We start from the raw sequence: 22,046 nt of genomic DNA on the forward strand, positions 1-22,046 counted from the left end.
TACAATGTAAAGTAGTGAGTGTACAGCTTGTATAACAGTGTAAATTTCCTGTCCCCTCAAAATAACTCAACACACAGCCATTAATGTCTAAACCGCTGGCAACAAAAGTCAGTACACCCCTTAAGGGAAAATATACACTTACCTGCAAACAAAGCCGAAGCGTTAGACCTGCATCCATCTTCACACCTCCTTCCTTCTGGGGGCCGCGGACTCCACCTGTATGACTGGCCTGGAGCCGCACGGCGTCACTTCCGCGCATGCGCGCCACAGCCGTCGGTCACGGCAGTCGCACAGCACAGCGGTGTAGTGGTAAGCACTTTCACCTAGAAGCAATAGGGTCATTGGTCCTGCATCCATCTTCACACCTCCTTCCTTCTGGGGGCCGCGGACTCCACCTGTATGACTGGCCGGAGCCGCACGGCGTCACTCCCGTGCATGCGCGCCAGAGCCGCCGGTCACGGCAGTCGCTCGGGGGGGAAAAAAAACGGCCCATTTCTTCACAGTGCGTCCATGCAGCTGGGCAGCACAGTGGTGTAGTGGTTAGCACTTTCACCTAGCAGCAATAGGGTCATTGGTTCAAATCCCGACCACAACACCATCTGCCTGGAGTTTGCATGTTCTCCCTGTGCCTGCGTGGGTTTCCTCCAGATACTCTGGTTTCCTCCCACACTCCAAAGACATGCTGGTAGGTTAATTAGACCTTGTCTATAAAAAAAATCAGCCTGTGTATGTGTATGTATATGTCAATGTTGTATGTGTTTGTAAGCATGTCAGGACCTTACATGGTAAAGGACCACACAAAAAGCCACAGATGGTGGCAAGAAAGCACCCTGAGGCAATTCAGTTCACATAGGTAGTGCTATACAAGTCACTCACATAATTGACACACTACAAGGTGAATATCTCCTAAACGGCGCACGTTTAGGAGATATTTACAGTACCTATAGATAAGCCTTATTCTAGGTTTACCTATAGCAGTGATGGCGAGCCTTGGCACTCCAGAGGTTTTGGAACTACATTTCCCATGATGCTTCAGTACACTGCAGTGTAGTGGAGCATCATGGGAAATGTAGTTCCAAAACATCTGGAGTGCCAAGGTTTCGCCATCACTGACCTATAGGTACAATTTCTAAAAAGGGGTTTACAACCCCTTTGATAGTGATATGATGGCGATCTGCAAATATCTCAATGGGCACCCCAGCATAAAAAAAAAAAACAATTTAGTCCGAGTCTTGGCACTCCAGAGGTTTTGGAACTACATTTCCCATGATCCTCATGCACTCTGCAGTGTAGTGGAGCATCATGGGAAATGTAGTTCCAAAGCATCTGGAGTGCCAAGGTTTCGCCATCACTGACCTATAGGTACAAGTTCTAAAAAGGGGTTTACAACCCCTTTGATAGCGATATGATGGCGATCTGCAAATATCTCAATGGGCACCCCAGCATAAAAAAAATAAACGATTCAGTCCTAGGGAGTGTATGAGGAAGCGGGGGGTGGGAGGGGGGCAGGGCTGGACTTACCATTGGGCTTGACTGGGCTCAAGCCCATGGGCCTACCCAATAGGGGGCTCCACTGAGATACATAGCTGAGTGTACTCGGCTCCTCTCACAGTCACGCCCAATCCAGTGCCAACCTACGATGGGCATAACACAGGGACTGGGCGTGACTGTGAGCCAAGCCGAGTACACTCGGCTACTCTCGGCTCCACTCGGGACTGCAAGAGGACCCGAGAGCCACCGAGAGGACCCGAGAACCACGAGAGGACCCGAGAGCCGCCGAGATACACAGGACTCTGTATCTCGGCGGCGCCATTTTTAAACTTCAAGACTGCAATGACAAGGCTGCAAATGACACAGACAGGGTTGCAGATGGACACTGATAAGGCCGCATTGATGGGCATTTAAATGTAAGTTTTTTTCCTTAAACTTCCTTCCTAAACTCGGGGTGCGTCTTATATGCCCGGCGCATTTTATACGCTGATAAATACGGTAATGTATAGAAGGTAGGGCCCGAAAGTGACTCAAGCCCAGGGGCCCCCACCACCCTAAGTCCTGCCCTGGGGGGTGGGGACACACTATGAGACTGGAGGCTGGCCAGAGACCAGAACAACGCAGGAATCGGCTTTTTATCGGGTCTCGGATATAGTATAGTGTCATGACATCACTTCCGGTTTACTAGAGCCTTAAAGGCACCAGATTCTAAAAAAAAAAAAAAAATCAGAATTCAAAACGGCCAAACTTGAAATTTTTGAATGCTTTTAAGTGAAAAGAAGGGATTTGGAGTCTTATAGACCCCCAATCTCTCCAGAAGAAAAAAAATACCTGACACGTGAGTATTGCTGTCCCAAGGGATGTTTAAGGTGGAGACATGTAAAGTAATGCACTCGGGGGGCAAAAAACATAAATGCAAAATATTCAACTAGGTGGAGAACCTCTGGGAGAACCAAGGACGGAGAAGGGTCTGGGGGTCCTAGTAGATGACAGATTTAGCAACAGCAGGCAGTGCCAAGCTGTAACTACCAAAGCCGGGAGAATATTATCATGCATAAAAAAAAAAAAAAGAAGGGATATGCTCCAGGGTCATAACTATAACACCAGGGCCGTTTTTAATATTGATTGGACCCCGGGCAAAACTTTTCTTGGGGGGCCCCCCCATGCAGTTTGGCTCTCCACCTGCTCCGAGACATACAATAAATAGCAGTTAGACCCAAAATCAGTATACTGAATCAGATCAGGCAACTATTGCGATTGGTTGCCAGAGGTTAGTGTATCATTAACGCTCACTGATTAGTTGCTAGAGGTTACAGCACACATTACTGCTCACTAATTAGTTACTAGTGGTTACAGCACATGTTACAGCACATGATTTCTGATTGTTGATTGGTTGCTAGAGATTACTGTGGATTTGACCTCAGGGGGGCATGATATACATATCAATGCAGTCGGTCGCTGCTATTTACATATTAATGTCGGTAATTTACATGTAAACACAGGGTCTGCAGATGAGTCATCTGTAAACAATAGGGCAGAGCTGAGCAGCATTAGTAGCAGCACTTCACACTGAGATATCAGGACACAGCACAGGACTAAAACCTCAAGGGACGAGGGAATTTAAACCTGGACAGTTGGCAAGTATGAGGCAGCTGCTTTGGGCCCCACAACAATGACAGGGCCCAGGGCAGCTGCCCCTTTTGCCCTGCCTTAAAAACGGCCCTGTATAACACTACCACTTTATAAAACTCTGGTAAGGCCACATCTGGAGTTATCCATCCTGCTCTGGTCACCGGTCCTCCGAGGAGCCGGAGAGATTCCAAAGAAGGGCAGCGGAACTAATAAGGGGACTGGGAGGACCTCAATTACGGGGAACGGCTGCAAACACTAAATTTATTCTCGCTGGAGATGAGACGCTTTAGAGGGGGCATGATAACGACCTGCAAATATCTCAATGGGCCTCCCAGTATAAAAAAATAAACGATTCAGTCCTAGGGAGTGTATAAGGACACGGTGGGGGGGGGGGGGGGGCACACTATGAGACTGGAGGAGAAGAGGTTTAACCTTAAACTGCATAGGGGGTTCCTCACTGTTAGGGAAATAAGGATGTGGAACTCTCTCCCACAATTGGTGGTGGCTGTGGGGAGCATGGATATTTTTAAAAGACTCTTGGATGTATATCTTAAAGGACACAACATACAGGGATATGGGAAATCATTATAGACACTGCTACACTCACAGGTTGAACTGGATGGACTATTGACTTTTTTTCAGCCTTACCGACTATGTAACTAAATTAAAGTGGTACCCGTTACATTTTTTTAAAGCTTCACCTATGAAGATAATTAAGTACCGTCGTTTGTCTGTAAAAATAAGTGGAAGGTGTGGGCTGAGAATGAAACCATTGTAACAAATGATGTTCTCATTGGCATCATCCCAAAAACTGAAGGGAAAAAAAAAACAGCGCAGACATACAATACGGGACTTCATATATGCCTCTGAGAACATATTACACAGAGAATATGAATAAAAAAACAAAATATTTATTAAAGTTTATACAATAATACAAAGATGCCTACCGGGAAAAAACAAACACACAATTTACACCATAACAATGTAATATACAAACTATGATATCACATGACTATGTATATTCTAGATAGTTTTGATCTGGTCGACGTGTTTCGCAGGTCTCCGGCTTCTTCAGGACCATACAAGCATATACAGTGTGTGACTTCAAGAAATGTGTATAGCTCGTATCAGCATCATTAGAATAAAACCAAAGACTGATATAAAGGATCTATAAAAAAAAAATATATAAATCAGGCTCCAGATGTAGCTGTGCGTCTACCGGCCCATGGGAGTGACCCACCACATCTAGGTTTACAATAGATGTTAGAGGTAATGGAGAGATCAGATGTAGCACCAAAAGGCCTTGGTATATGTGGAAGGTGACAAGGATAGAGATTTGATCAGAAAAATATATACCGAATGTTCCAAAGATCATCTCAAGGTAAACATTAGGGCAGGAGGTCTCAAACTGGTGGCCCTCCAGCCAGGGGTATTGCTAGGTCTACAAAAGATCTGGGGCTAGAGCCCATAGCAGCGTAGTAAAACAAGTCATACGCTTGGGCGAGCATACACATGTATATACAGTAATATACGTGTGTCTGTGTATAGCTGCAAAGAGCGCCCCACTTACATAAGGGTTCCCAGGGAGCCCCCCCTTACATTGGGGTCCCCAGATAGCCCCCCCTTACATCAGAGTCCCCAGAGAGCGTCCTCCTTCCATCAGAGTCCCCAGAGAGCCTCCCCCTTGCATCAGGCTGCCCAGAGAGCACCCCCACTTACATTAGGGTTCCCAGAGAGCCCCCCTTACATTAGGATCCCCAGAGAGCATCCCCCTTAAAAACAGGGTCCCCAGAGAGCCTCTCCCTTAAAATCAGGGTCCCCAGAGAGCCCCCTTACATTAGGGTCCCCAGAGAGCCTCCCCGTAAAATCAGGGTCCCCAGAGAGCATCTCCCTTAAAATGAGGGTCCCCAGAGAGCATCTCCCTTAAAATCAGGGTCCCCAGAGAGCCTCCCCCTTTCATCGGGGGTCCCCAGAGAGCCCCCCTACTTACATCAGGGTCCTCAGAAAGCCCCCCCTTACATTCAGAGTCCCCAGAGAGTGTCCTTACATCAGGGTCCCCAGAGAGCCCCCCACTTACATTAGCGTTCCCAGAGAACCCCCCTTACATTAGGGTCCCCAGAGAGCCTCCACCTTAAAATCAGGGTCCACAGAGGGCCTCCCCCTTAAAATCAGGGTCCCCAGAGAGCCTCTCCCTTGCATCAGGGTCCCCAGAGAGCCCCCCACTTACATAAGGGTCCCCAGAGAGCCTCCCCTCCCCTTTGGGAACACCTGCAGAGACTCTGGGCTATGGGCCCCATATTCAGGGCTATAGCCCCCAAAAGCCACCCCCTAGCGATGCCACTGCCTCCAGCTGTTGCCAAACTCCAAGTCCCATCATGCCTCTGTCTATGGGAGTCATGCTTCTAACTGTCAGCCTTGCAATGCCTCATGCGACCTGGTAGTTTCGCAACAGTTGGAGGGCCGCCAGTTTGAGACCCACTGCATTAGGGTCTCATCGTCCATGCACCACTCTCTTCACAAACGTTCTCTACACATCATGTAAGTAGAAAAAATAAATAAATAATTAGAGCCCATTGTACTTTGTCGCCATTCCACGAGTGTGAGAAATTTTAAAGTGTGACATGTTGGGTAACTATTTACTCAGCGTAACATCATCTTTCACATTATAGAAAATAATTGGGCTAACTTTACTGTTTTGTTTTTTTTGTTTTTCTTTATTCATGAATGTGTATTTTTTTTTTTACAATTGTGATTGAAAGACTGCTGTGCAAATACCGTGGGACATAAAATATTGCAATGAATGTCATTTTATTCTCTAGGGTCTCTGCTAAAAAAATAATAATAAATATATATATATATATATATATATATATATATATATATATATATATATATATATATATATATATTATATATGTATATATATATATATATATATATATATATATATATATATATATATGTATATATATATGTATGTATATATATATATATATATATATATATTTATTTATTTTTCATTTTTCATTATATTTCATTTTTTTATATTTTATATATATAATGTTTGGGGGTAAGTAATTTTCTAGCAAAAAAATTCTGATTTTATCTTATAGGTAACAAATGTCAGAAAAAGGCCTTCAAGGGATTAAAAATGCCAATTTTAGATCCAACAACAATGTTGCAATCTGCAAAATTGTATGTTTACTTGCTTTTTTTTTTTTTTTTAACTGTAATAAAAACAAACTCTGTCCACATTAGGACTGTAAGACAACATTGGGGCTTTTTAATTGAAATGTATATGGTTTTGCAATCTTGAGCCTAAAGGGGAAATGCGTCAGCAAATTAGGATTACGATACTTCTGTAATTCTTCTGGCACACAATGTCTACCTGCTGACAGTACACATCCGATATCTTATACCAGTTCTTTCACAACCTTTTGTAACATGGAAAAAATATTTTGACATAACCATTAGGTCGCAGAGAACCTACTCTGGCTCAGTCGGTGGAATGTTAGGTGAACATTTTACAACATGTTACATATTTGAAGGCTGAATTTGAACCACATTGAAGTCGTTGGGTGACACATTTGTAATGACAATTATCCCTGTTTTTAAGTCTAATAGGCAAAGGATTAACAAAAAGTGGATGGGGGGCTGGGCACTACCCTGGGGGACATGTACCCCCTCAAAATATTCCCTACCACCTTCCTTTGTTCTGTAAAAAAATATATGGGGGGGGCATGGGGACCCCCGAAATACATACTCACCTAATGGTGTCTCTCAAAATCCATACCAATCCTTCTCATCTGGTATGGATTTCATGGTCCCCCCCCCCTTAAATCAGTACCAGACTCTTCAGATATAAAGTAGAAAAGATGTAGCTGGATAGCCGCACTCCGAATTATTCAACTTTATTTCAAAAATGTAATTAAAATCATAGCATCTAGGCTGGTAAACAGACTAACTGCACAGCCGCTGACATGTTTGTAAAACATGCCAGCGGCTGTGCAGTTAGTCTGTTTACCAGCCTAGATGCTATGATTTTAATTACATTTTTGAAATAAAGTTGAATAATTCGGAGTGCGGCTATCCATCTACATCTTTTCTACTTCAGTTCCTGTTGCAAACAGAGCCGGTGTTGTGCCATATAGTGTCCTGCCATCATATAGCGTCTGCCGTGCGGGATGGACGAAGCTTCGGAAAATCTCCGAAGTTGAACGGCGCCTGCGCCGTGAGTGGAGGTGGTAGCCCCACCATCCAAGCGGACATAGGGTTGTGAATATTAGAGGGCTCCTCGTGGGCGAGCTTCGCTCGCCACGCTTTGGGCTCGGCCTCGCTGCACTCGGCTCTTTTATATTCCTACTCTATGTCCACTTGGATAGTGGGGATGGAACCTGGACTCACGGCGCAGGCGCCGTTCATCCTCTGCAATTTTCGGAATCTGTATAGCTGTGTACTGCGCATGCGCAGTACACAGCGGACACTATCGGATGGGGGACCTTATATGACAAGACACCGGCACCCTGTGGGATTGTGGAGACAGCTTTTTTGGGAGAAGTCATTACCTTAGGGCGGTAATTCTTTGTACTCTTCAGATCTAGTACAGATTTTAAAGGGGAAGCCAGCACCAAAAAAAACAGTATGAGGTCCTCCCTAAAATCCATACCAGACTACAATCTGTGTATGCCCCCTGGCTGACCATAAATGTGTCTTCCTGAACCATACCCAGCCAAATGCCCTCAACATGGGGGGGGGGGTCCTCAACATGGGGGGGGGGTCCTCAACAAGGGCCTCTTCCCTACAACCCTGGTCTGGCAGATGTGAGGATCTGGGGTGGGGGAAGAATTATTGGAATTTGGATGCCTATTTTAAGATAAAGGGGCCACTGGATATCCTCCATCCCCTGCATGAAAAACAAAAAAGACAATAGGAAATAAAACACACAACCGTTCCACAAGTCCTTTATTTTACAAGAAATCGAACACAAAAAAAACGCTGTCTAGTGTTGTAATTCCATCCTGGGTAGAAATACTGCTACTGTATACAGTGGGGCAAAAAAGTATTTAGTCAACCACCAATTGGGTAAGTTCTCCCACTTAAAAAGATGAGAGAGGCCTGTAATGGTCATCATAGGTTTACCTCAACTATGAGAGGCAAAATGTGGAAACAAATCCTGACAATCACATTTTTCTGATTTTTGGAAGAATTTATTTGCAAATTATGGTGGAAAATTAGTATTCCTGTCGCATCATGGCAGCATACACTCTGGGTTGTGACTCCGCCCCCACAACCTGATAGGACCACATAGCTATAAGATGAAGATACGCCCCCCGCCCCGGTATTCTCTTATTTTTCCTCACCTGTTGGGACCGCACGGATCATCACCCTCTTACCGCTTCGCCCCAGCCAGGTTCTAGCCTCTCCTGGGTGGAAGTCCTTACCGGTACAGCCTCTAAAGGAAGCTAAATGGAAGGAACCCCACTCTGGTGATCTCAGGGGTATGAATACTTTTTCTCTGCAAACAGAGCATTGCCTCTATAGCCGTTGGAAGTAAGCCTTAAATAGGCTGAAGGCATATAATAAAAAGATTGGTCTTTAAGCCTTAAACAGGCTTAGTACCTGCGGTGGTCTCTGGTTTCCTCTTCCTCCCTGGTGTCACTCTGTCTGCAACCTGACAGCATACTCTCTGCCTTCAGTATCTCTTGTTACCTTAGGTTGTCTGGTGCCTTTACCCCAGTGTTGCCTTTCTGCCATATTTTACTTCCTTTTCCTTAGCTCTCTTCCTGGTTACTCTGCCTCTTTGCACATGCTCACTGTGCACTTTGGGCAGCCTGTGTATGTCTATCTATGTCTTTTCCCTTTTCCAAGATGGCGCCGGCGGCCGCATGGCTCTACTGAGCATGTGCGGGCGGGACATGACCCCGGCTCCAATTTTAAAAGGGGAAGATGCCTTTTTTAACGCAGATGTCTTTTTTTGCCTGTTTTTTGTGCCCAGCTGAATTTCATGACTGCTGCATTTCTGTTTTTTTCTACCCCAGTGTTGCCTCTCTGTTTGGTAAGTATCTCCCCTGTATTTTTCTTCTCTCTATTCCCCTCTTGTTTCTGTTATGGCTTTATCTTCCTTACCTTTTTGTGTTACCTGTGTCTTCAGGCTTCCTCTGTTTCCCTATCCATGGAGACCACTGCTCCAGCAGATCACCACCAGCATAATAGGTAAGAGGGGAGGAGTTTGGTAAGTAGAGAAGATCGAAAAAGAGAGCAGGACGCACTAGCGCTACCTAAATGGTTAGCCCCATCAGATCCGCAAGATCATCTCGCAGAGATTCCTCGCATAGAAGAAGCCGCTCTGGCCATAGGCGGAGCCATTCGGGTGGAGGAAGTCGCTCAGGGAAAGGGAGTCGCAGAAGGAGTCGCTCCAGGTCTTGTTCAAGGCGCAGCCATTCCCGCCGAAGAAGATCCCCTGACCGGAGGCGCCATTCACCAGCACGTCACTCCCATCCTTATGAAAATACCTGCTGGGTATGCGGGGCCATAGCCCTTCCAGATATGTTGGCATGCCGCCGGTGCTTTGAAGAAGCCACCAGAGAGAAAGGGCAAGAACACAGAGAGCTCACAGAGTCTTCTGCCCCACGTGTCGCTCCCGACACGGAGTTATCTCCACGGGGTGCTTCGCTGGCTCCCCCAAGTACTTCCAGAGAGAATGATTCTCCTTCAGATGAGGAAGAACTAGAGGCTTCAGCGGGCTTTGACTTCTCCCTAATAGAGCCTTTTGTGAGGTCAGTGAAGGGGGCCATTAGCTGGGAGGAACCACAGGAGGCCCAACCCAAAAGGAGAAAATATTTCCACGAACCTGATGAGAGAACCCGAAGCCTTCCCCTTCATTGATGAGTTGGAGGAACTTATCAGAGACGAGTGGCAGAGACCCGAGAAGAAAGCAAGTCTTAACAATCGGCTTGCCAAACTATATCCTCTAAAGGAGGCTAAAATTAAATCTCTCCTGTCCCCGCCAGTGGTGGATGCATCCCTCATGCGTGTGGCCAGACACGTTACGCTCCCTATCGAGGACGCTGTGTCATTCAAGGATGTCCTGGATAGGAAGATCGATACTGATCTCAAAAGAGCTTACTTAGCAGCAGGAGGCGTATGCAGGCCAGCAATGGTTCTTGCAGCTGTGGGTAAGGCTATTGCCAGTTGGTCAGCAAGCACAGAAAAGCTTGTATCCAAGGCGCTGATCAGGACCAGATAGTAAGGGCCCTGCAAGAACTAAGCCTTGCAGGGGATTTTGTGGCAGAGGCATCTGTGGATGCTATTAAGTCCGCATCCAGGGCTATATTGTCCTCGGTAATGGCCAGACGGGCTCTCTGGCTCAAACCCTGGGCAGCAGATCCTGCTTCCAAGTCCAATTGGTGCTGCATCCCGTATGATGGTGAGAACCTTTTCGGCGCAAAATTGGACTCTGCTATTTCTAAGGTCACTGCCGGAAAATCAGGGCTTATCCCCTCGGATAGAAAGCCAAAGCTTCAGAGGCCTCCTCCCTTTTAAGCGTAACCTCCCGGACAGGTACAGGGATGGCAAGTCCTACAGGCCTGGTAGGGAGTACAGAAGGAACTGGAAGGCCCCTCAAACGTCCTTCCTGACGTCCCAGAAGCCCAGGACCCCAGCATCTACTGACCAGAAGTCCTGTTGAAGGTGCGTCCGCCCAGCCAGCAGTGCTGGGGGCCAGACTCTCAAAGTTCACGATGGTCTGGGGGAAAACAATAAGCGTTAACCACCGTTCGCGTCGGGCACAGATGGTCATTCAGGTGACTTCCCCCGGGGGACCATTTTTGCCCAACAAACCTCCCGTCATCCCGGCAAAAGAGGTTAGCCTTGACCCGATACGTTCAGGATCTGCTCCAAAAGGAAGCAATTACCGAGGTGCCCCTATCCCAAAGAGGTCGGGGGTTCTATTCCCCTCTATTTCTAGTAAAAAAGAAATCAGGGGACCTACGTCCGGTCCTGGATCTAAACGTAAACCGCTCTATCCAGGTAGAAGCATTCAAAATGGAGAGCCTACAGTCTATCCTCCAGGCCATAAATCTGGGGGACTGGATGCTCTCCATAGATCTACAGGGCGCCTACCTCCATATCCCTATCCATTCAGAACTCCAAAAGTTCCTCAGTTTTTCACTAAACCACAGACACTTTCAGTTCTGAAGTATTCCGTTTGGAATTTCTGCGGCTCCCAGGACCTTTACAAAGGTCCTTCTTCCCATTATCGCGCATCTGAGGGAGAGGGGGCTGCGAGTCCACCATTATCTGGACGATATTCTCCTCCTCTCAGACAGCCGGGAGTCGCTGTTACAGCATCAAAAGATCCTCGTCTCCACTCTGCAGAATCTGGGATGGCTCATAAACTGGGGGAAGAGCCAGACTCGGCCCACCCAGAGAATGATCTTCTTAGGAGCCCAGTTGAATACAGTGCAGCTGCCTCTGGAGAAGTCTTCCCTGTTGGTCCGGAAGGTGAAGAAGGCCATTCTAGCAAGATCCCTGTCGGCCAGAGTATGCCTCAGCCTTCTAGGCTTCTATCAGCGACAATTCCTATGGTCCGTTGGGCTCAGTGGCACACCAGACCTCTGCAGAACTCCTTCCTACATCAGTGGGATGGTTCATCCATGACCCAGACGATCCGGATCTCGGAGACAGTCAGGCGCTCATTGCGTTGTGGTCCCCACAACTTAAACAATTGCAAACACATAGTCATCCCTCCTCAGGAGGTAGTGACCACGGATTCCAGTCTAGAAGGTTTGGGAGCCCACTACCAGTCCCATGCAGCGCAGGGCCGTTGGCCTTTCGAAGTACGGGACTCGGTATCGAATGTGCTGGAGATGAGGGCTTTCCTGGCCTTCAGCTCCCTTTTAAGGGGGAAGCAGGTCCTCTTAAGGATGGACAACAATGTTGCTGTTGCCTACATAAACAGACAGGGGGGGAGCAGGAGTCCCTCCATGATGCGGGAAGTTCTCCCTGTGATTGAATGGGCACAGTTGAACCTGTCAGACCTGAGGGCGACTTACATCCACGGGTTCGAGAACATCTTAGCTGACACGCTCAGCAGGGAGTTCGCCTTCAACAAAGAGTGGTCCCTGAGCCCTCAGGCCTTCTCCCTCATCTGCCAGACCTGGGGTCAACCAGACATAGACCTTGCTGCGACTCCGGCAAACTCCAAATGCCGAAGGTTCCTGTCGAGGTTTCCCTTTCACTTAGCGGAGGGGACAGACTGCCTCCAGCATCCCTGGAACTTCCATCTCGGGTATATCTGCCCTCTGACTCCCCTGATGCGAGATTTCTCTTAAGGCTCAAGAGATCAACGGCATTGGTGATAGCGGTGATTCCTTTTGGCCCAGGAGGCCATGGTTCACCACCCTCCTACAACTGAGCACGGCAGACCCTCTTGCTCTTCCCTGTCAGCCGACTTGCTCTCCCAGGGCCAGCTACTACATCCAGATTCGGGGAAGCTGTACTTGATGGCTTGGGGGCTGAGAGGGCTAGGTATCTATGTCAGGGCTGCTCCCAGAAGGTAGCTGATACCCTGCTCCAGGCCAGAAAACCTACCACCAACTGCACCTACCGCAGGGTCTGGGAGAAGTTTGTTGTCTTCTCTCAGGACCTTGGCCGGGATCTGTCCTCCCTTTCGGCTCCTCTGATCCTAGAGTTCCTGCAATCAGGCTTAGACAAAGGTCTTAGCTCTGGTACTCTGAAAGTTCAGGTGTCAGCTCTATCCGCCCTGACAGGGGTTAAATGGGCTCACGATCCCCTTGTTATGCAATTTCAGAAGGCCTGTCTTAAACTAAGACCACCTAGGAAGCCTTCCTTTCCAACATGGGACCCATCAGTCATCTTAGAGGTACTATCCAAAGAACCCTGTTTTCCGCTGGAAAACATCTCCCTCTGGCACCTGACACTAAAAGTCACCTTTCCTGGTCGCAATCACATCAGCGAAGAGTTTCAGAGATGCAAGCATTACTGATTAAGGAGCCGTATCTGATCATTCATCCGGACCAGGTAGTTCTAAGGCCCTTGGATCACTTTATCCCAAAGGTGGCATCCTCTTTTCACTTCAACCAGGAAATCAACTTGCCAGCTCTTAACACAGACCAGGGTGACCCTCATCCTCTGGATGTAAGGTGCAAAATCATAAAATATCTTTCCCTGTCCAAATCCTTTAAAAGATCGGAGAACCTCTTCATCATTCCCTATGGCCTTAGGAGAGGTCAAGCAGCTTCGGCCCGAACCATTGCCTCCTGGTTGGTGAAGGCCTACTTGCTGAGTGAGTCGCAAATTCCTGAAGACCTTAGGGCTCATTCCACCAGAGCAGTGGCCACCTCCTGGGCAGCGTATTGTAGGGTCTCAGTGGAAACCATCTGCAGAGCGGCCACTTGGTCCTCCAAGCACACCTTTATCTCTCACTACAAGGTGGACTCAGCTCAGCTATCAACAGTAGAATTGGGAAAGTCCATTATTCAAGCCAACTCTTCTATTCCTTGCTAATAAACGTTTACCTTTGCATCTCCCACCCAGTCTGCGAGTTAATCCCCAGAGTGTATGCTGCCATGATGCGACAGGAAAATGGAAAATTGTATACTTACCTTTCCGTAATTTTCCTTTCCTGTCGCATCTTCATGGCAGCATACAATATCCCACCCACAAAGGTGATTCATATATACAGAGAATACCGGGGCGGGGGGCGTATCTTCATCTTATAGCTATGTGGTCCTATCAGGTTGTGGGGGCGGAGTCACAACCCAGAGTGTATGCTGCCATGAAGATGCGACAGGAAAGGAAAATTACGGAAAGGTAAGTATACAATTTTCCATTTTTGGTCGCCTACAAACAAGCGAGATTTCTGACTCTCATAGACCTGTATCCTCTTCTATAAGAGGCTCCTCTCTCCTCCACTCATTACCTGTATTAATGGCACCTGATTGAACTTGTTATCAGTATAAAAGACACCTGCCCACAACCTCAAACACTCCGAACTCCACTATGGTGAAGACCAAAGAGCTGTCGAAGGACATCAGAAACAAAATGGTAGACCTGCCCCAGGCTGGGAAGACTGAATCTGCAATAGGCAAGCAGTTTGGTGTGAAGAAATCAACTGTGGGAGCAATAATTATAAAATGGAAGACATACAAGGCCACTGATAATCTCCCTCGATCTGGGGCTCTACGCAAGATCTCACCCACGTGGAGTCAAAATGATCAGAAGAACGGTGAGCAAAAATCCCAGAACCACATGGGGGGACCTAGTGAATGACTTGCAGAGAGATGGGACCAACGTAACAAAGGCTACCATCAGTAACACAATACGCCACCAGGGACTCAGATCCTGCAGTGCCAGACGTGTCCCCCTGCTTAAGCCAGTACATGCCCGGGCCCGTCTGAGTTTTGCTAGAGAGCATTTATTTGGATTATCCAGAAGAGAATTGGGAGAATGTCATATGGTCAGATGAAACCAAAGTAGAACTGTTTGGTAGAAACACAACTTGTCGTGTTTGGAGGAGAGAGAATGCTGAGTTGCAACCAAAGAACACCATACCTACTGTGAAGCATGAGGGTGGCAACATCATGCTTTGGGGCTGTTTCTCTGCAAAGGGAACAAGACTGATACATGTACATGAAAGAATGAATGGGGCCCATGTATTGTGAGATTTTGAGTGCAAACCTCCTCCCATCAGCAAGGGCATTGAAGATGAACCATGGCTGGGTCTTTCAGCATGACAATGATCCCAAACACACCACCCGGGCAACGAAGGAGTGGCTTCATAAGAAGCATTTCAAGGTCCTGGAGTGGCCTAGCCAGTCTCCAGATCTCAACCCCATAGAAAACCTTTGGAGGGAGTTGAAATTCCTTGTTGCCCAGCGACAGCCCCAAAACATCACTGCTCTAGAGGAGATCTGCATGGAGGCCAACATACCAGCAACAGTGTGTGACAACCTTGTGAAGACTTACAGAAAACGTCTGACCTCTGTCATTGCCAGCAAAGGATATATAACAAAGTGTTGAGATTAACTTTTGATATTGACCAAATACTTATTTTCCAACATAATTTGCAAATAAATTCTTTCACAAATCAGACAATGTGATTGGATTTGTTTCCACATTTTGTCTCTCATAGTTGAGGTAAACCTATGATGACAATTACAGGCCTCTCTCATCTTTTTAAGTGGGAGAACTTCCACAATTGGTGGCTGAATATATACGTTGGTCAGTGTAGTGCCCCCCCAAATTGGTGATTTATTGTAGTGCCCCCCTCATATTGTTGGTCAGCATAATGCCTCCTTGCATTATTGGTCAGTGTAGTGCCACCTTGCATTGGTGGTTGATGTAGTACCCCCTCATATTGGTGATCAGTGTAGTGCCCCCTCATATTGGTGATCAGTGTAGTGCCCCCTCATATTGGTGATCAGTGTAGTGCCCCCTCATATTGGTGATCAGTGTAGTGCCCCCTCATATTGTTGGTCAGTGTAGTGCCTCCTCATATTGGTGATCAGTGTAGTGCCCCCTCACATTGGTGGTCAGTGTAGTGCCCCCTCACATTGGGGGTCAGTGTAGTGCCTCCTCACATTGGTGGTCAGTGTAGTGCCCCCTCATATTGCTGGTCAATGTAGTGCCTCCTCATACTGGTGGTCAGTGTAGTGCCCCCTCATATTGCTGGTCAATGTAGTGCCTCCTCATACTGGTGGTCAGTGTAGTGGCCCCCTCATACTGGTGGTCAGTGTAGTGGCCCCCTCATATTGGTGGTCAGTGTAGTGCCCCCTCATATTGGTGGTCAGTGCACTCCTATTGGTGGTCAGTGTAGTGCCCCCTCATATTGGTGGTCAGTGTAGTGCCCCCACATATTGGTGGTCAGTGTAGTGCCCCCTCATATTGGTGGTCAGTGTAGTGCCTCCTCATATTGGTGGTCCGTGTAGTGCACCCTCATATTGGTGGTCAGTGCACTCCTATTGGTGGTCAGTGTAGTGCCCCCTCACATTGGTGGTCAGTGTAGTGCCCCCTCATATTGGTGGTCAGTGTAGTGCCCCCTCACATTGGTGGTCAGTGTAGTGCCCCCTCATATTGGTGGTCAGTGTAGTGCCCCCTCACATTGGTGGTCAGTGTAGTGCCCCCTCATATTGGTGGTCAGTGCACTCCTATTGGTGGTCAGTGTAGTGCCCCCTCACATTGGTGGTCAGTGTAGTGCCCCCTCATATTGGTGGTCAGTGCACTCCTATTGGTGGTCAGTGTAGTGCCTCCTCATATTGGTGGTCAGTGTAGTGCCCCCTCACATTGGTGGTCAGTGTAGTGCCCCCTTACATTGGTGGTCAGTGTAGTGCCCCCTCATATTGGTGGTCAGTGCACTCCTATTGGTGGTCAGTGTAGTTCCCCCCCAAATTGGTGATCATTGTAGTGCCCCCCTCATATTGTTGGTCAGCATAATGCCTCCTTGCATTATTGGTCAGTGTAGTGCCACCTTGCATTGGTGGTCAGTGTAGTACCCCCTCATATTGGTGATCAGTGTAGTGCCCCCTCATATTGGTGATCAGTGTAGTGCCCCCACATATTGGTGACCAGTGTAGTGCCCCCTCATATTGGTGATCAGTGTAGTGCCCCCTCATATTGGTGATCAGTGTAGTGCCCCCACATATTGGTGACCAGTGTAGTGCCCCCTCATATTGGTGATCAGTGTAGTGCCCCCTCATATTGTTGGTCAGTGTAGTGCCTCCTCATGTTGGTGATCAGTGTAGTGCCCCCTCATATTGGTGATCAGTGTAGTGCCTCCTCATATTGGTGGTCAGTGTAGTGCCCCCTCACATTGGTGGTCAGTGTAGTGCCCCCTCACATTGGTGGTCAGTGTAGTGCCCCCTCACATTGGTGGTCAGTGTAGTGCCCCCTCATATTGCTGGGCAATGAAGTGCCTCCTCATACTGGTGGTCAGTGTAGTGCCCCCTCATATTGGTGGTCAGTGTAGTGCCCCCTCATATTGGTGGTCAGTGCACTCCTATTGGTGGACAGTGTAGTGCCCCCTCATATTGGTGGTCAGTGTAGTGCCCCCACATATTGGTGGTCAGTGTAGTGCCGCCTCATATTGGTGGTCAGTGTAGTGCCCCCTCATATTGGTGGTCAGTGTAGTGCCCCCTCATATTGGTGGTCAGTGCACTCCTATTGGTGGTCAGTGTAGTGCCCCCTCATATTGGTGGTCAGTGTAGTGCCCCCACATATTGGTGGTCAGTGTAGTGCCCCCTCATATTGGTGGTCAGTGTAGTGCCCCCTCATATTGGTGGTCAGTGTAGTGCCCAGATTTGCTGAAATTCTTTCATTATTACTGGTTGTTGCCCACCTCAGAATTTCCATTGAGGGTTGAAGAGTGACCGCCGCTGAGGACCACTGATAAAGTCCACCAAAAGTAATAATTATAGACCTACCTATAAGTCATACCTTTTACATGGTAACCCTTCATTTCACCAGTTTATTAGCAGGCCCTATTAGTATTTACAATATATTTCACATGGGAATCAGTAGAGTGATAAGCACATGATAGCGCGCTTCCCCTGTGGATGTTGATCTATCGCTTTATTGATAACCTTCCTCCTGTTTGCACTCACACAAGATCCTATTTCTCATTTTACTCAGACTTAGAAGCAAGCCGAGCTGCTAGGGGAATGGCTGACTACTCCATACGGAAGTACAACAACGGGGATTACCACGCCGTTCGTAAACTGTTTGCCCGAGGAATGTTAGATTACATTCCTGGCACGACCTCGTACATCTTGAAGCGCCCACAAGTCTACGGCACCATCTTGGCTTCATCCATCACGCTGCACTTGTACTATCGCTCCTACGTCCTTTCCCTGCTCAGCGTTGGGACATTCTTGGCGGCAATCCATGGCCTTTTGACGTTGGCGGTTCACATGTTTATAAAGAAGGTTCACAACGCAGATTTACTAAACATTGAAGAGTCTTATATTCAGAGACCCAACTCTTTCTTCTGGGTAGCCGTGTCCGGTGGTCGGATTGTAGGGATGGTGGGCGTCCAGCCTGATCCAAACTCCCACGGCGACATGATATTACGACGCTTGTCCGTGGCTAAAGACCAGCAACGCCGGGGGATCGCCAGGGCCCTGTGCACGAAGGTCTTTGACTTTGCCCGCCGGCGGGGATACCGACGCATCACCCTAGATACATCGACCGTCCAAGTCAACGCTCATAAACTGTATCAACGTTTGGGATTCAAGACAACAAAAGTCATTCCCAGCAGAAGTCGACTAGGAAGGTTTGCAAATATGACGGTGGTGTACTACAGCTACGACGTCTAGGATGCGGTGATACGAGAGAGCGATGGAGAACGCGAGGACGTCAGCGAGGTTGGAATATGAACAAAAAGAATAACAACACTCCGAAAAGGATACATTTTGAGATTAAATAGATAGATGGAATGTTTTCAAATTGTTTTTTTTAACCGCAATCTGGGCTTAAGCTGGCCATACACCATACAATTTTCTTATTCAATTTTCTTTAGATTTACCTTAAACTACTGTATGTGGTGTAAGGGCTTGCCTGGTTGCATACAAATTGAAAGTGTTCAGGTTTGACCTCATATTTTATGGTTTTGGTAAATCTAAAGGAAAGCTGTAGAAGAAAATTGTATAATGTATAGCCAGCCTTAGTTTAAAAAAAAAGCATTCCAAGTAACTAAATACACTTAGCAGTAGGATCATTCAATGTGATTAGATAGATATATAGATAGATAGATATATAGATAGATAGATAGATAGATAGATAGATAGATAGTTAGATATTTTTATCTTTTTTCCAGCCCATAGAGGCTCACTCCATCTGGACCCCCCCCCCAGATGTATTTTTTTTTTTACGTAACATTTTCGGAAGTCTTTAAGCCAGGCATGTCCAAAGTCCGGCCCGCGGTCCGGTTTTGAACGGCCCGCCTGGTTATCTAAACATGTATATCTTTTGTGGCCCCCGACGGTCTCCCAGCATCGGGGGCCACAAAAGATATATAGTCCGGTTGCCTTGGAGATAGGAGGCGGTACGAGCGCCGTGCCCACAGGAGGAGCATTTCCTGTTTACACGGCAGCCTCTGTAATAGGAAGTCCCGTCTCCGCCATTGGACGACTGTTCTGTCCATCAAAGGAGGCGGGACTTTCTCTTAAAGAGGCTGCTGTGTAAACAGGAGATTCTCCTTTTCTTTGGTGCTCAACCTGCCCCCTCCAAGGCTGCACTGATGGCAATGGTGAGTACATTGCTGGCTAATGGTGGCTGCATTCTTGGCAATGGTGGCTGCATTCCTGGCTAATGGTGGCTGCACTCCTGGCTAATGGTGGGTGCATTCCTGGCTAATGGTGGCTGCATTCTTGGCAATGGTGGCTGCATTCCATGCTAATGGTGGCTGCACTCCTGGCTAATGGTGGCTGCACTCCTGGCAATGGTGGGTGCATTCCTGGCTAATGGTGGCTGCACTCCTGGCAATGGTGGGTGCATTCCTGGCAATGGTGGGTGCATTCCTGGCTAATGGTGGCTGCACTCCTGGCTAATGGTGGCTGCACTCCTGGCTAATGGTGGCTGCACTCCTGGCTAATGGTGGCTGCACTCCTGGCTAATGGTGGCTGCACTCCTGGCTAATGGTGGCTGCACTCCTGGCTAATGGTGGCTGCACTCCTGGCTAATGGTGGCTGCATTCCTGGCAATGGTGAGTGAAATCCTGGCAATGGTGGGGGCTGCATTCCCAGCAATGGTGGGCGCGCAGATCGGCACTGACCCTTATTTTGCTTCACAGCTCTTTATTTAAAATTTTAAGTTTTTTCCTGAAACTTCCCTCTTAAAGTGAAGGTGCGTGCTATTCGCCAATAAATACGGTATATCCACATAACACGCCCGAGCTCATCTCTTCACCACACACAGCCACAAAGGCAGGAGAATTCTTGTTGGGTCGTGTATTAGTGTTCGAACAAACACACTTACTGTAGACCGAATTTTAATGGTTCAAAGAATGTCAGGCAAAATGGTCGGCCCTCACGCATGTTCACTTCATCAAATCTGGCCCTCTTTGAAAAAAGTTTGGACACCCTTGCTTTAAGCCAACTACTTGACATGGGGTCCACTTATTCATATCTTTTTTCCAGTTGTGGACGGTCCTCAGTTTTGCAGGTATAGGCATTGATGTGATAACATTAGCACCACCCTCTACATCAGCCTTTCTCAACCTTTTCAACACAGAGGAACACTTGACTTTCCGGTCTCAGGCAACCCCTGCTAAAAAATTTCTTTATCTACAACTCATGATACATTAGTGTGATGGTCGGTGAGAAGAATGTTCTTGTCATTTGGATGAATTACCCCCCTTACAGATCGCTAAAGAGATCAAGGGTGTCAGTGGAAACTTATCTGAGAGGCAGAAATTGCTCATTGCTTAAGGAACCCCTAGAAACCTCTGTAGGAACCCTAGAGTTCCATGGAACCCTGGTTGAAAAACCCTGCTCTGGAAAGGCCCTAGGGTTCCATGGAACCCTGGTTGGGAAACCCTGCTCTGGAAAGGCCCTAGGGTTCCATGGAACCCTGGTTGAAAACCCCTGCTCTGGAAAGGCCCTGGGGTTCCATGGAACCCTGGTTAGGAAACCCTGCTCCGGAGGAATGCTATGTTTCAATGGAACCCTGGTTGAAAAACCCCTGCTCTGGAAGAGCCCTAGGGTTTCATGGAACCCTGGTTGGGAAACCCTGCTCTGTAGGAATGCTATGTTTCAATGGAACCCTGGTTGAAAACCCCTGCTCTGGAAAGGCCATAGGGTTCAATGGAACCCTGGTTAGGAAACCCTGCTCCGGAGGAATGTTATGTTTCAATGGAACTTTGGTTGAAAAGCCCTGCTCTTGAAGAGCCCTAGGGTTCCATGGAACCCTGGTTAGGAAACCCTGCTCTGGAGGAATGCTATGTTTCAATGGAACCCTGGTTGAAAACCCCTGCTCTGGAAAGGCCATAGGGTTCAATGGAACCCTGGTTAGGAAACCCTGCTCCGGAGGAATGCTATGTTTCAATGGAACCCTGGTTGAAAAGCCCTGCTCTGGAAGAGCCCTAGGTTTCCATGGAACCCTGGTTAGGAAACCCTGCTCCGGAGGAATGTTATGTTTCAATGGAACCCTGGTTGAAAACCGTGCTCTGGTGGAACCCTATAGTTCCATGGAATCCTGGTTAAGAACCCTGTTGTACATTTTTACAGGGTAAGATCAGGATATCGTATAGGCAGGTGGTGGGTCCATGACTCCCTGCCCTCAGACTATGTTTACACGCACACACCAGTGGGGTGCTAAAAGTAGGCAGTTGAGCTACAGTTTTACCGACAACCCACCTTAACTAAAATTCAGGTCAAAGGGGGGTAAGTTGCCAAAATATATACAACATGTTGAGTTCAGTGGGCAGTACCTCTGGTACACGCCACCCATTCAAGTGAATAGGATAGTGCTGCAGTTGCCCTACAACTTGTGCAGTGCAGGCATTTGCAGCACGGTGCCACAGGCTTTCGAGAGTTAGGGTAGGGAAGCAGTGAGGAGGTGAAATATCGCATCCCAGCCACCTGTCAAATGCCTAGTGGGTGGCAAAGAGGGCCACAAATGTAAACAAGCCCTCAAAGTATGTCCTCAGTCCTGCAGGTTAAACAATGCCGGGAACCATTGTAAATGGTGGCCAGAGATGCCTATTGTGGGGACAGCTCTGGAGAGCAGCAGCCAGTGTCCCATTGACTGGGGCTCCTTTTTCTTTTTGCCCAGAAATCAGCTTCAATCATTTTCTGATGGAGCCTTCCTCCTTTTGGAGCCCTTTGAAGCCTTCCTCCTTAGCACCATTGGAAACAAGCTTATATGCAGAGCAGGAGATAGATATCTTTTCAGACACTTGATGTAGT

General features: G+C 47.7%; 1 protein-coding gene across 2 annotated transcripts in view; it reads left to right on the forward strand.

Annotated features, from left to right (window-relative positions):
- Positions 1 to 22,046, forward strand: part of LOC143975814 (putative N-acetyltransferase camello) — an 87,562-nt gene that overhangs the window by 37,039 nt on the left and 28,477 nt on the right. Inside the window, exon 2 of one of the 2 annotated variants that reach the window (XM_077478368.1) lies at positions 17,773 to 22,046. This exon is cut by the window's right edge and continues 1,322 nt beyond it. The exons of the other annotated variant lie outside the window; for it this stretch is intronic. Within the exon in view, the coding sequence (XP_077334494.1) occupies positions 17,773 to 18,455 (683 nt within the window). The 3' untranslated portion in view covers positions 18,456 to 22,046. The remainder of the gene's footprint in view (positions 1 to 17,772) is intronic. 2 annotated transcript variants of the gene reach the window in all.

Source organism: Lithobates pipiens, unplaced genomic scaffold (assembly GCF_037356315.1).
Source record: "Lithobates pipiens isolate NorthernLeopardFrog02 unplaced genomic scaffold, aLitPip1_a1.2 Scaffold_13, whole genome shotgun sequence".
In the NCBI taxonomy this organism is placed as follows: domain Eukaryota; kingdom Metazoa; phylum Chordata; class Amphibia; order Anura; family Ranidae; genus Lithobates; species Lithobates pipiens.